Genomic DNA, 15331 nt, shown 5'->3' on the forward strand with positions numbered 1-15331 from the left:
CTTAAAATAAAAATTCAAGTACAATAGAGATCTGTCACAACTGAGACAGTTCTAGTAAAATGCAGACTATATTGTAACCTTACTGATACTAAAGGCATGTGAGGAGGCGTGTGAGGATCAAACTTTGCAGTCTATGCAAAACGTGCAAATAAAGATTTTTAGCCCCACCTTTTCATTTTATTTTTATTTTATTTTATTTATTTAGCTCATGCCTTTTCATTGGTAGCACGAGGGGTGTGTCCTGTAGGTAGGTCCCGCCCCTCCAAGGGCTTACAATCTAAAGGGGGTCACTCACTAAGCCACGTTAGGGCCTTAGTGTGCAGTTAAACAGCATTTACCTCATGGTAAATGTCTTAACGTGGAGATAACATGCAGTATTTCCGATGCCGCAGGTTATCCCCTCAGAAATACCTGGCACAAAGCAGGAATGGTAATTAGCTAGGCACAAACCTGTAAATCAAATAACAAAGCTTGCCTCAAAATTCACAAGCCACGCTACTTGATCCAAAGTTGGCAACGATTCCAGAGCTGTAGCTAACTTTCTCGGGCAGCATCGAGACACTTCCCAAACTTTCCCAGCGTGATCCCGTTTTAGAGCTCGAAAATTCACACGACTCCAGAGGACGACCAAAAACGAATGAGCAGGGGGGCAGTCCCCCTCCAGCATTCACTTCATTCTCACCCTCCCTGCACTCCAGCCGAGGACCTCCTCTTTCCAATTCCACCCCTCCTACATCCCCTAGCAATGCTTATCTCTCCTGCCCATCCCCTCTTTCTCACCCCCTCCAGCCCTTTTTGTAGCCCCCAACCCTTCTTATAATCCCCAACTGATCCTCTGTCGTGCCTTCCTGCTCACTCCATCCCCATTACCTCCTCAATTTCATCCCCATTCCCTCTTTATCACCTCCTAGCCTCACGACCTCCTCGCCAATCCTTCTCTCACATCCACAGCTAATCCCCTCACCCCACCGTTCTTTTCTTACATCCTCCAGTCAGTCTTCTTTTTTTCCTCCTCTCTCATCCTCCACAGGCAATCCCACCTCTCAAACCCCTCCATCATCTGATCCCTCCCTTCAGACAACCCCTTCTCTAAACATTCCCCTGGACCAGGACCCAGCTGCAACATTTTTCTTTGAGTCCTGGACCAAAGCTGGATAACAACTGGTGAGAAGACAGGACAGGCTTTTGACACAACATTTTTCTCTTGGGTAGGTTCGATGGTGGGTGAGGACAGAAAAACAGTGGCAATCTTCCCTGGCCCATGCAGTGTGTCAGCCCTCCCATCCTCTTATTACTGGTCCCGAGCCAGATGGTGTTCAGCAAGTGGCAGAAGCCTTAGATATGAAAGTAAGCATGGGGGCCTGAGAGAGAGTGCAAGCTCACAAGAATACGGAGTCCCCAGTCCCTCCTGTTACCACAGAAACATGTGTGAGGGCCAATGCAGGAGCTGTGAAGGCACATTGGCTTGCAGGCCCTACGCTGCCTTACTAATTCCTCAGGCCGCTGCTTCTGGTGCCTGAAGAGCCACTGCCATTTTAGGCACTTGTGACCCCAGCTGAAGATTTTGGGACCCCATTTGGGGTCCCATGCCACAGTTTGGAAAGCTCTGAACTAATGCATGTCCTGATGCTCCCAGGGCCATGTGTTAAAGGGGCCAATTGACCCAGACAGCCCCTCTCCCCCGGTCTAAGTAAAATCACTGGGGATTTTCTGAGATACCCCCTATCTTCTGCCCAACACCACTTAAGGTGGCTCGTGTAAAACTTTTTCTTTTTAAAAGTGACAACCCCATTTTGCAAAAAACTAGCCCCAAACCTTGAGCACCCTTCCCCCCTCCAGTCCCCCAACCCTCTCTACCCCCCACAAAGCACCTTGAGATCCCTGGTGTTCTAGTGGGACCTGAAGCACACCCTAGCGCTCTGGGCTCAGTCCACTGGGTTAAAAATGGTGCCAGATGGTTGCATAGAGACTTTTGCTACTTTCACATGATGGGGAAAGTATAAAATAGGCCATCCAGCACCATTTTGAACATGGCGTTCCGGGTCTAGAGCTCTTATAGGGCACTCCAGGCTCCACTAGAGCACCAGGGATCTTCAGGTACTTCCCATGGTGGGAGAGAGTAGGCTAGGGTGGGGAGAAGGGGGTTGAAATCCAAGCATTATTTTTTGCAAAATGGGAGAGGAGTAGAGCCTGTGTGTGGGGTCGTCACTTGAACATTTTTTTCTACATTTGGGCGACCTCAAGGCCCATCAGAGGGTGGGATGGGGGGACTTTTGAGACCCCTAGGGGGTTGTACTGTGATGGGGGGGGGGGGCACTGTTTGGGCTAATTGGCCCCTTTAAAGGATGAAGGCCATGGGATATGGGACCAACATTATATGGTACTTTGAAAGGCCAGCTAAGCTGTGATATTTGTCCACCAGGGGAAATACCGCAGGATTGACAAAGCTGCCTTTCTTAGTACTGCAGCTTTGGGAAACTGCAATGTTTTGCCTTGTGGGAAAAATACCATGGCTTAATAAATGATCCCTTGAGTTTGTGTGAGTGGAGGGTGAAGTGACTTCGCCAAGGTCACAAGGAGCATCAGCAGGACTTGAATGCTAGCTTCTCTGGTTTTCAGCCTGCTGTGCTAATCCATTCATATGTCACCCTATGATGGCATATGCTTGAGAATAAAGATCTTGTGTAGTAAATATGCCACGTCTGGTGCCTGATTCACTAAGGATTTTTCCCATTCTGTCTCTATGGAATAAAAGCTTACGGGCTGATTTTCAGCCAACACACCTAGTGACTAAGATTGCCCTCTAAAATTTAGCTAACGATTTTATTTTGTTTTTTTTAAATTTTCAGTTACAAAATTATTTTATTTTATTTAAATTTGGTTACCCACAATATTTTTGATGCATCAGTGCAGGGTACAATAGAAAAAAATCAACTTAGTCATAGCAGACAGTCATATAATACCTAAATTACTTGAATGCAATCCACTTTGAAGTGTCAGAAAGGCAGAATATAAACCAATTACATAACATAATAGATATTATAATCATTATAATTCTCTTTCCATTTACCAATAAAAACCAAAAATCCCACAGTCTCAGTGAGCGCAACATACTTGATACCTCTAGTTCATGGCCCATCTTAGTTAGACTGACTTTGTAAATATTTATAGAGCCAAGATTTAACTTTGAAGTTTGACTACTTAGATTTAGACCTACCTTTTTGTGTACTATGAGTCAGCAGCTAAACAGCCATTTAGTACTGAAAATCATTGCTAAGTCGCCCAAATCTAGAAGAGCCTCCAGTTCTACCCACTTTTTGAGCAGATAAATTGATCTTCCCAGTAAAACTAAGCAGCTAAATGTAGTTGCTTAGCGCCCAGTTAATTTTCAAAGTGGCCAATCTAGCCACCTAACTCTTGAACTTAAGTGGCCTGACCCTTTGAAAATTAACCTATTACTGAGTCAGGGTTAATAGGCGATGCCTCGTGCCCCTGTCTGTATGCATAAGCCATCAAAAAGCTGCTGAATTCAGTGGGAATATGCGTACAATCTGTGGGCAGCTGCCTGTAAACCTGGGGAGCTGACTACAGAAGAAAGCTGTGGAAATCTGCAAACTTTTAAGCTGGCTGCAGAAAAACCATGAAGTGGATCAAAAATTAGGGCCTGGTTTGCTTAGACTTTACTCCTGTTCTGAGTCTAATGAGAAAAAAGCTTGGTAGATCAGGCTCTTGGTGAATTGCCAAGCCATCCGAGTGCTTCCCCAAATCTAAAAAGATCATGGCTCACGAGTCAGCAGGTTTGCAGATTGAGGGACCCATCTTTTTGTGAAATCTGATGTGGTTTTTATGCAAAATTGATTAACTTGGCTTTGCTTGTTTTTCTTTCCTCAGATTCCTGTACAGCATTTGATGGAGTTCCAGAGACTGAATAAGATGTAGAACAGGACCAGGCCTGGTCTTAGAAGTCTTACTGCCTTGCAGAAGGAGACACTTCCTGATGCAAGCTAAAGCTCTCAGAAGCTGGAGGCTGGCAGCTATTTTCCAATAAATATTCCAGTTATCTCTAAATGTCCATGTGTAATGGGTGAAATAAAAAAAAAATGCCCACCCTGAATCAAATCCCAGGGGTTCATTTACGCATGAGCTTGGCACCAGTTCCTAAAGGGGATCATTCACGCATATGTATTGATATATGATACAATATGATATGGTATTCATCCTTGAAGGTCGGTATAGAAAAATGTTAAATAAATAAATAAATATGTTTCCTTTCAAAATTGCCCTGGGAAAAAGCTTGTCCCTGCTTTTTCTGTGGGCACTTTCCCCCGTAACCCTTACTCCTAGGACACACAAACATATTTGTTTTCTTCGGGGCTGCTCCGGCTAGCAATTAACCTCCCATGCTTGACTGTCTTAAGGTGGATTCTTTTTATGGGGGAGAAGCTCTCACTTTGGCCCAGTCCATGGTGTCTTGCTTTCAGTGTGCCTAGATAGATGCTCACTGCATCCCAAGGGGTGAGATGTTGGGATAAATCAGACAGGACCAGGCTCTGGCTGTTAAAATAAAGTTTACTGCTTTGGCAATGATTAAATAAAAGTCCATTTGTCCATTATGTTGAAGTTACATCTAACTGTTGATACATGTGTATTTCTCTGTAGGCCGGTGTCCTTTTATTTCAGGCATCTGGGTGCAGCTCCCCTGGTAGTGTTTATTGTGCAAAGCTCACCCAGTGCCTAACCAGGAATCCTATTGAAAGGGTCCCCTCAATCACAGCAAAAACAGTCCATATCCTTCCTGGAGACCTAGCCCGCCCTGCTCCCATGGGTGGGGATCCGGTTGGGGTCTCCTGATCTTACACTTCCTCAATAGTTCAGATGTTGGGGACTTCTCGAGAAAAAGTCAAAAGGGGATCAGGCTACCCCAGCTCTGCATCCCTGTGTGGAGGGGTGAATCGGGAAAAACCTCCCCCACACAGCAAATGTCAAAAAAATACTTTTAAAGGTAAAGCTGGATATATCTTCAGCCATCTCTGTCTCTCTCTCAGTAGGATCTGTCACTGGTGTTTGCCTCACCTGGGGTTTAGAGTGGGCTCACAGAGCTTCAGTCCCCTGGATGAGAGCCCTTTCACCCCAAAAGGGAATCCGGCGTAAAAATCTCTCTCTCTCTGTACTTAATGTGAGAAGGACCCTGTGGCAGGGTGTGCCCGATGAGCTATCACTTCAAACTGAAAGTGCAGAGTGAGGCTGGGAGGTCTCACCAGAAAGTAAAACCTAAACATCCCCATTGTTCGGAATCTCTCTAAAAGTGATCACGCTGTGTTCTAAAATGGCCGGGCTAAATAGGGTTGAGGTGTCCAACCACAGGTGGGGAAGGGCTGCTGGGGGATTTGTGGCTCATGATATTGAAGTGATATCCAGTGATCAACCCCGAGGGGTGCCTCACCCTTTAAAATTAACTCATGTAGATAAGAAAATGTCATCTAGGTGTGTTATTTCCCTCTCCCCGAACTAAACACGCCTCCCACTCCTGCCTACTTTTTACCCAGTGAAAAGTACTCGTGTTGATCGCTGTAAGGACTGGACAATTTTCGGACAGCCAATAAATAGCTTCCGAAAATTGCCTTCCACAAGGAGATATTAGCATCTTGCATCTGTCTGTCAAAATGAGGCAAGAAGAAAAATCCCCCACTGAGAGAGCATGATGAACATATACTACATATCATATATTGCACATAGGGAGGATAATTTTCAAAGGCATTTCCACAAGTATAACAGGGTTTCACCTGCAGAAATGGCCTTTTACACAGTTGCCCGCCCGATTTGTGTAAACGTATGTGCGAATGTCATGAATGAATGCAAGTTTACCCAGTATGAGCAGAGGGATTCCCAGGGGAGGTGGAAATGGGAGGAGTTTGGACTCTTACACACACAGTTTCACATTTTCCAAATGATGCAAGTACATTTTCCCCAAAATGTTATGCCCGCATCACCGCAGGTGGAATTTGGTGCAGGCAAATCTGGTGGGACCATTTTCAAATCAGACTTATGCATGTAAGTCCATTTTGAAAATTGGTGTAACTTGCTTATGTTTTTGCCACCTAATTTAGGCCGGCGGTCTGAAAATTAGCCCCTTAAGTGGAGCTGACCCAGTCTGTTCCTGAACAGGTACATTACTTGCGTGCAAAACCTCTGTCTGATTTGTGAACAAAGTAACTATGCCAGAGGACAGTAGGCAAAATCCAAAGCCTAATAATTAGATAATTTTATTGTGTATACAAAATTTATACATTAAGGGGTAGATTTTCAGACGAGCGCAAACAGCCTACTTTTGTTTGCGCTCCAGGCGCAAACAAAAGTACGCTGGATTTTAGTAGATACGCGCGGAGCCGCGCGTATCCACTAAGGGGTAGATTTTAAGAGGCGCGCGAACAGCCTACTTTTGCTTGCGCATCAGACTCAAGCAAAAGTACGCTGGATTTTAGTAGATACGCGCGGAGCCGCGCATATCCACTAAAATCCGGGATCGGCGCGCGCAAGGCTATCGATTTTGTATAGCCTGCGCGCGCCGAGCCGCGCTGCCTCCCCCCGTTCCCTCCAAGGCCGCTCCGAAATCGGAGCGGCCTCGGAGGGAACTTTCCTTTGCCCTCCCCTCACCTTACCCTCCCTTCCCCTACCTAACCCACCCACCCGGCCCTGTCTACACCCCCCCCTTACCGTTGTCGGGGGATTTACGCCTCCCGGAGGGAGACGTAAATCCCCGCGCGCCAGCGGGCCTGCTGCGCGCCGGGCCGCGACCTGGGGGCGGGTACGGAGGGCGCGGCCACGCCCCCGGGCCGTAGCCACGCCCCGTACCCGCCCCCAAAACGCTGCCGACACGCCCCCGGAACGCCGCGACGACCGGCCCCGCCCCCCGACACGCCCCCGACACACCCCCCTCCGAGAACCCCGGGACTTACGCGAGTCCCGGGGCTCTGCGCGCGCCGGGAGGCCTATGTAAAATAGGCTTCCCGGCGCGCAGGGCCCTGCTCGCCTAAATCCGCCCGGTTTTGGGCGGATTTAGGCGAGCAGGGCTCTGAAAATCTACCCCTAAAATCCTGGATCGGCGCGCGCAAGGCTATCGATTTTGTATAGCCTGCGCGCGCCGAGCCGCGCTGCCTCCCCCCCGTTCCCTCCAAGGCCGCTCCGAAATCGGAGCGGCCTTGGAGGGAACTTTCCTTTGCCCTCCCCTCACCTTCCCCTCCCTTCCCCTACCTAACCCACCCGCCCGGCCCTGTCTACACCCCCCCCTTACCTTTGTCGGGGGATTTACGCCTCCCGGAGGGAGACGTAAATCCCCGCGCGCCAGCGGGCCTGCTGCGCGCCGGGCCGCGACCTGGGGGCGGGTACGAAGGGCGCGGCCACGCCCCCGGGCCGTAGCCACGCCCCGTACCCGCCCCCAAAACGCTGCCGACACGCCCCCGGAACGCCGCGACGACCGGGCCCGCCCCCGACACGCCCCCCTCCGAGAACCCCGGGACTTACGCGAGTCCCGGGGCTCTGCGCGCGCCGGGAGGCCTATGTAAAATAGGCTTCCCGGCGCGCAGGGCCCTGCTCGCCTAAATCCGCCCGGTTTTGGGCGGATTTAGGCGAGCAGGGCTCTGAAAATCTACCCCATATAGCGTGCAGACTTGTGTGAAACAATTATGCATTTAATCTAAATCCTAAAATCTAATCAATTACCAATATTGATCACACATTCACACCTCATACATCCCATTCATTCCTAAAACCACAATGCATATACATTTTATATATAATATTATACATTCAAGAAAAGGACCCATTTAACATGTATCCAAATGAACCCCCGTTAACAATTGGAGCAATTGGATACATGTTAACGGGGGTTCATTTGGATACATGTTAAATGGGTCCTTTTCTTGAATGTATAATATTATATATAATGTATATGCATTGTGGTTTTAGGAATGAATGGGATGTATGAGGTGTGAATGTGTGATCAATAATGGTAATTGATTAGATTTTAGGATTTAGATTAAATGCATAATTGTTTCACACAAGTCTGCACGCTATATATGTATAAATTTTGTATACACAATAAAATTATCTAATTATTAGGCTTTGGATTTTGCCTACTGTCCTCTGGCATAGTTACTTTGTTCACCAGTCTGTTCCTGAGGCATCCCTGTTGCACCTGACCTTCTGTATCTCCATCCTTTTTTACTACTTTACAGTTATGCTCTGGGTCTCTCTCTCTCTGTCTGTGCTTCTTCTCTTCCCGGCACTGAGTAATACTCCCCACCATGAGTCGCTACATCCAAATGAATAATAGAAATGAAAGCTGACCAACTTGTTGCAGGTGGCACCTTTTCATTGAATGATCACCAGTGATTTGTGCATTGACCGTAACTATGTAGAAAGTAGACTAACGGGGGACCAAATTCTCTTCTGCATATTGGGGGGGAAGCCAATGCAGCATCTTTGCTTTGGCTTCTTTATTTGGCTTCCAGTATACATTTTCCTCTGCTAATCCATAGCTCTTCAGATCAGACATATGAATATAGACATAAGATTAAAGGTCAGCCCCTTCGATAATGTTCTGATTTTAATCCTAGCCTTTATAGCTCCTTGTGCCTATTTACATAAGAACATAAGAAATTGCCATGCTGGGTCAGACCAAGGGTCCATCAAGCCCAGCATTCTGTTTCCAACAGAGGCCAAACCAGGCCACAAGAACCTGGCAAATACCCAAACACTAAGAAGATCCCATGCTACTGATGCAATTAATAGCAGTGGCTATTCCCCAACTAAACTTGATTAATAGCCCTTAATGGACTTCTCCTCCAAGAACTTATCCAAGCCTTTCTTGAACCCAGCTACACTAACTGCACTAACTACATCCTCTGGCAACAAATTCCAGAGCTTTATTGTGCGTTGAGTGAAAAAGAATTTTCTCCGATTAGTCTTAAATGTGCTACTTGCTAACTTCATGGAATGCCCCCTAGTCCTTCTATTATTCGAAAGTGTAAATAACCGATTCACATCTACTCATTCAAGACCTCTCATGATCTTAAAGACCTCTATCATATCCCCCCTCAGCTGTCTCTTCTCCAAGCTGAACAGCCCTAACCTCTTCAGCCTTTCCTCATAGGGGAGCAAATGTTGAGCAACAATGTGGGAAACATTGACTGAGAACAGAAAACTACAAGAAAGCTGACTATGAATAAAAGAAGGCCTAAAAGAGTCCATTGCTGTAGGCAGCGTGTGTGCATTATTTATTGGACTCTAAGGAAGGATAGTGGATGTGTGCATTCCTTGACTGGGTTTGGTTTTATGCCAGTTTGCTCACTTTGGGGCAGATTTTAAAAGGCCCGCGTGCGTAAATCCTTCCGGATTTAAGTGCATGGCCCTCGCGTGCCGGCGCGCCTATTTTGCATAGGCCGCCAGCGCGTGTAAAGCCCTGGGACGCGCGTAAGTCCCGGGGCTTTCGAAAAGGGGAGGGAGGGGCGTGTCCGGGGGCATTCCCGAAATGATGCGGCGTTTCGGGAGTGGGCCCGGGGGCGTGGTGCCGGCCCGGGGGCATGGTCGAGGCCTCCAGACCAGCCCCCGGGACTGGAGGATGGAGCGGGGCTGCCGGCGACGCGCGAAAAGTTAAGGGGGGGGTTTAGATAGGGCCGGGGAGGGGGGGGTGGGTTAGGTAGGGGAAGGTGGGGGGAGGGCGAAGAAAAGTTCCCTCCGAGGCCGCTCCGAAATCGGAGCGGCCTCGGAGGGAACATGCAGCTCGCGCTGGGCTCGGCGCGTACAGGTTGCACAAATGTGCACCCCCTTGTGCGCGCCGACCCCGGATTTTATAAGATACGCGCGGCTATGCACGTATCTTATAAAATCCAGCGTACTTTTTAAAAATCTGCCCCTTTGAGTCTTTACATTTCCTTCCAATCCCCCCCCCCCCACCTCCACATAACAAATCCCAGGGCCACGTCAGCATGTGGTGCCCCCTTCTCAGAAGAGCTTGCTGTGCAGTGTCCGATTAAGTCTTCTCTTCCCATTCAGAGAGTGAAAGGGTTTAAGCCAGGTTCCTGGAATCTACAATTATCCCATTTCTTTCCGCTGTTTGGCTCAGCATACCTCTGAGATCAGGGGCCCCACTGCATACAAAATCTGGCAAAATAGGCAGCAGGATTAAGTCGCTGGATCGATTTACAGGCGTGCGCGTGCACTGTGATAATGCTGTTACGCTGGCATTCAGCATCAGTGCACCAGGTAACAAAAGGAGCCCTGCCATGTTCCTTCTTATGCGTTGAGTCTTTAGAACCCATCCCTCCCTATTGGCAGCAGTGATATTCTGTAGGGATCCTCAGGGTCACATAGCATCGTCAAATTAGTCCCCGTTTTTCCTATAATTCTTTCAAATGAACTTTCTGATATAGTTCATCAGACATTTTCTATTTATTTCAGCTACTGTAATGGGTAATGATTGTAAAATGAAGAGGATCCTAATAAATGCAGTGATGAATTACATTTGTGCTGTCCCTGAGCACGGTCGATGCCATCACACCATCCCTCCCCATCCTCCCACCCTTCCTGGAAGATCATAAAACAGAGCAAAAGGTCTAAAGCTCTATTTTATGATGTAGCAGCTCGGGACTAGATTCTGTGGGAAGAATTAGAACATTCTGACACACATTAGCAAACATTTGCATATTAAATATTAATTTTATATTAAAATCCATAAACAAACTTGCGTGTGTCTCTGTGTGATTTATTTTGTTTTTATCATGTAACCCTTTGCTCTAGATTGTCACTGTTTCCAAGGGCACATAAAATAATTTATAACTGGAGCTGTCTTCACACTGCTCATTCCCCTCTCTTCAATCCCCAAGATGAGAGTCCTTTCTAGTGCGGGTGAAGGCTAATTTTCTTGGCCCAGGCAGTAATGATTTCCCATATGTGTGTGTGTGTGTGTTACCATAGTTCTTCAGAACAGGATCATATACAACCCATACTGGACTCGCTGGATAGGAATTCAATTTAAGGTTTGTGATTTGTCCCAAAAGAATCAATAGGTACAAAATATTAAAGTGTCCATTTACATCCAGTGTCCGCAGCTGTACAAGAGCCAGGACTTAAAAGATCTCTACCTCGGCGTATGCGTCCCTCCGGGCATGGGCTTGGAAACTTTTTATCATTCCATATCATGGAGGACAATTGTCTCAAGGTGGCTGGGGTATCCTGAGCATGACGATCCCGTCACACAATACCGGAGGTCTATGAAGAATCCCGAACTCCAACCTAGCAGTGCCCTCTGTCCCAGGGCTGGAAACTCCAGGGGGGGGGTGTCTCCAGATCATTTTCTCTTCTCTCCCTTTGATACCTCTTCCAAAGATAGCTTCAGCCCTTCTAGGAGGAAAGGCCAACATCAGGAAGCAATTACAGCTTCCAGCTCTGGGCTAGGAAAGGTGACAGAAAAATATTTCCTTCCCTTGTAGATAGACAAAAACCCAAACTGGGAAACCCTTCTCTTTCTTATCTTCCTTAACGGGCACTGTAACTTCATTGGATGACCGAGGGGTTAAAGGGACTCTTAGGGAAGATAAGGCCATTGCAGAAAGACTAAATGAATTCTTTGCTTCTGTGTTTACTAATGAGGATGTTGGGGAGATACCAGTTCTGGAGATGGTTTTCAGAGGTGATGAATCAGACAAACTGAATGAAATTACTGTGAACCTGGAAGATGTAGTAGGCCAGATTGACAAACTAAAGAGTAGCAAATCACCTGGACCGGATGGTATGCCTCCTAGGGTACTGAAGGAACTAAAAAATGAAATTTCTGATCTATTAGTTAAAATTTGTAACCTATCATTAAAATCATCCATTGTACCTGAAGACTGGAGGGTGACCAATGTAACCCCAATATTTAAAAAGGGTTCCAGGGGTGATCCGGGTAACTATAGACCAGTGAGCCTGACTTCAGTGCCGGGAAAAATCGTAGAGCATATAGAAAGACATGGTTTAATGGAACACAGTCAACATGGATTTACCCAAGGGAAGTCTTGCCTAACATCTGTTTCATTTTTTTGAAGGGGTTAATAAACATGTGGATAAAGGTGAACTGGTAGATGTAGTGTATTTGGATTTTCAGAAGGCGTTTGACAAAGTCCCTCATGAGAGGCTTCTAAGAAAACTAAACAGTTATGGGATAGTAGGCAAAGTCCTTTTGTGGATTACAAACTGGTTAAAAGACAGGAAACAGAGAGTAGGATTAAATGGTCAATTTTCTCAGTGGAAAAGGGTAAACAGTGGAGTGCCTCAGGGATCTGTACTTGGACTGGTGCTTTTCAATATACGAGGATAAGTCAGTAAGTAAGTCACAAACATACATGGGATTAATATTCATGAAATTTACTTAAATGCAAAAGATGAATTATTTACTGTGAAATATACAGAATATAGTAACAAACAGTTTTTCTGGAAAAAATAACTACTTTTCAACGTAATCACCGCGAACATTTATACATTTGTCCCAGCATTTGAAAAGTCCGTCAAAACCTTCTGCGTAAAAGTCTTTTGGCTGGCATCGTAACCAGCGCTTCACCTCTTGTTCCACTTCTTCATCGCTGGTGAAATGTTTACCACCGAGATGGCTTTTCAGTTTGCCAAACAAGTGAAAATCGCTGGGTGCCAAATCCGGACTGTATGGTGGATGTTCAAGAACTTCCCAGTGCAGGTTCGCAATTGTCTGATGAGTCTCATTCGAAGTGTGTGGTCTGGCATTATCGTGAAGAATCAGCACTCCTCTTTTTTCCAGATCTGGGCGTTTTCTACAAATAGCTCCTTTAAGCTTTAATAGAGTAGCACAGTAGGAAGCCGAATTAACAGATTCATTATGCTTCTGAAAACTGGTTAAGAGTATCCCATCTCGGTCCCAAAACACAATCAACATCACCTTACCTGCAGAAGGCACAAGCTTGAACTTTCTCGGTGTCGGTGATAGTAGATGCTTCCACTGCATGGAATCACGTTTCGCTTCTGGTTGATAGTGGTGCACCCACGACTCATCACCAGTAACAATACGTGCCATCATTGATTCACCTTTGTTTGCATAACGGCAGAGATTTTCCAAACAGACACCCATCCGGTTGTTCTTATTGTCTTCAGTCAGCTGTTTGGGAACCCATCTTGCACAGACTTTGCGAAAGTTCAATGCATCGTGCACTAAGGAATATGCTAATCCATAAGAACACCCAATTTCTTTGGCAACTTCGTCAATTGTTACCCTCCGGTTAGCGCGAACCATCTCTTCAACCTGCTTCACAGTTGCCTCTGTTGCAATTTCTACAGGTCGACCAGGTCTGGTTTTGTCATTCACATTGGCACGTCCTCGTGCAAATTTATCGGTTCAGTTATAAATTGCTTTACGCGAGAGACATTTCTCTCCATATACTGGATACATTTCTTTATGAATGTCTTTTGCCACTAAGCCCTTAGCCCATAAAAATCGGACAACAGCATGTTGTTCTTCGACCGTACAATGTCAACACGGCAGCCATTTTCCTTGTGTACACAGCCCCTGCACATGCACAGTTTAAATAACTATGTATGTACATAAGCACTTCTAAGGTGCTGCCATCTATGGAATATGACAACATTACAGATATATGTTTTATTACCTTAGTAGAGAGATTTGTGACTTACTTACTGACTTACCCTTGTATATATACATGATCTGGAAAGGAATATGGCGAGTGAGGTTATTTTATTTTTATTTATTTATTTATTTAAAGATTTTTATATACCGACATACACTGTGAGTTTCACATCGGTTTACATTGGAACCTAAACTTAGCTTATTAACACTTTACAGAGAACTCTTCATAAATACGAGTAACATGAACTAATTAATAATGCAAATAACAAGAGCAAGAAATTAACTTAGAGAGAATAACATGAGCTTAGCTTATAGCATTTTACAGAGATCTCTACAAGTACTAATTATTAGAACTTTGCAAGAGTGAGAGGTAGTAGGAGAGAAGTCTGATAGGGACCTGAGTTGAGGGGCACGGAGGAAGAAATGCCTGAGTAAGTTTCAGCCTGTTTAGGTGTATGCCTGTTTAAATAGTCAGGTCTTTAGTTTCTGCTTAAATTTCTTTGGGCAGAGTTCCTGGCGTAGGCTAATTGGCATGGAGTTCCATAGCGCAGGCGCGGCTTTGGACAGTGATCGAGCTTTTGTGGATGCAAGGTTTTAGGAGAGGGTGTGCATAGGGTTGCCAGGTATTGATTTCTGGTCGGTCTTGAGGAGGTGTGGAACATTAATGAATCTTTGAACCATAAGGGTTATGAAGGGCTTTGTGGATAATGGACAAATTTGCGGATGATACAAAATTATTCAGAGTAGTTAAATCACAAGCGGATTGTGATACATTACAGGAGGACCTTGCAAGACTGGAAGATTGGGCATCCAAATGGCAGATGAAATTTAATGTGGACAAGTGCAAGGAATTGCATATAGGCAATGTTCCCTCTAATTTCTGACATGCTATGTGCGCAAAAATTGTGTTGTGTGCAACTTTTCCGAAACTTAACTTAATGTTGTGCATCCAAACTTACAACTCAGCCTAATGGAGTTAAAAAAGAAGTGAAGACCAAGGGAAATGTTAACATGTTTATATACTTCTTAACTAAAGAGGCTACTAAGGTATAGCAAGTAGAAAGCATGACAGTTTATTTGTTTTATACCATATAAGAACATAAGAACATGCCATACTGGGTCAGACCAAGGGTCCATCAAGTCCAGCATCCTGTTTCCAACAGTGGCCAATCCAGTCCATAAGAACCTGGCAAGTACCCAAAAACTAAGTCTATTCCATGTTACCGTTGCTAGTAATAGCAATGGCTATTTTCTAAGTCAACTTAATTAATAGCAGGTAATGAACTTCTTCTCCAAGAACTTATCTAATATTTTTTTAAACACACTAACCACATCCTCTGGCAACAAATTCCAGAGTTTAATTGTGCGTTGAGTAAAAAAGAACTTTCTCTGATTAGTTTTAAATGTTGCCCCATGCTTCATGGCGTGCCCCCTAGTCTTTCTATTATCCGAAAGAGTAAATAATCGATTCTCATCTACCCGTTCTAGACCTCTCATGATTTTAAACACCTCTATCATATCCCCCCTCAGCCGTCTCTTCTCCAAGCTGAAAAGTTCTAACCTCTTTAGTCTTTCCTCATAGGGGAGCTGTTCCATTCCCCTTATCATTTTGGTAGCCCTTCTCTGTACCTTCTCCATCGCAATTATATCTTTTTTGAGATGCGGCGACCAGAATTGTACACA

General features: G+C 45.6%; 1 protein-coding gene across 3 annotated transcripts in view; it reads left to right on the forward strand.

The window, feature by feature from the left end:
- LOC115088268 (perlwapin-like) overlaps positions 1-4605 on the forward strand; it is a 65191-nt gene extending 60586 nt beyond the window's left edge. For all 3 annotated transcript variants that reach the window (XM_029596382.1, XM_029596383.1, XM_029596384.1), the window contains one exon: positions 3892-4605. In XM_029596382.1, coding sequence (XP_029452242.1) covers position 3892 — 1 coding nt within the window. In that variant the 3' untranslated portion in view covers positions 3893-4605. The remainder of the gene's footprint in view (positions 1-3891) is intronic.
- The last annotated feature ends 10726 nt before the right edge of the window (positions 4606-15331 follow it).

Source organism: Rhinatrema bivittatum, chromosome 3, assembly GCF_901001135.1.
Source record: "Rhinatrema bivittatum chromosome 3, aRhiBiv1.1, whole genome shotgun sequence".
NCBI classification, from domain to species: Eukaryota; Metazoa; Chordata; class Amphibia; order Gymnophiona; family Rhinatrematidae; genus Rhinatrema; species Rhinatrema bivittatum.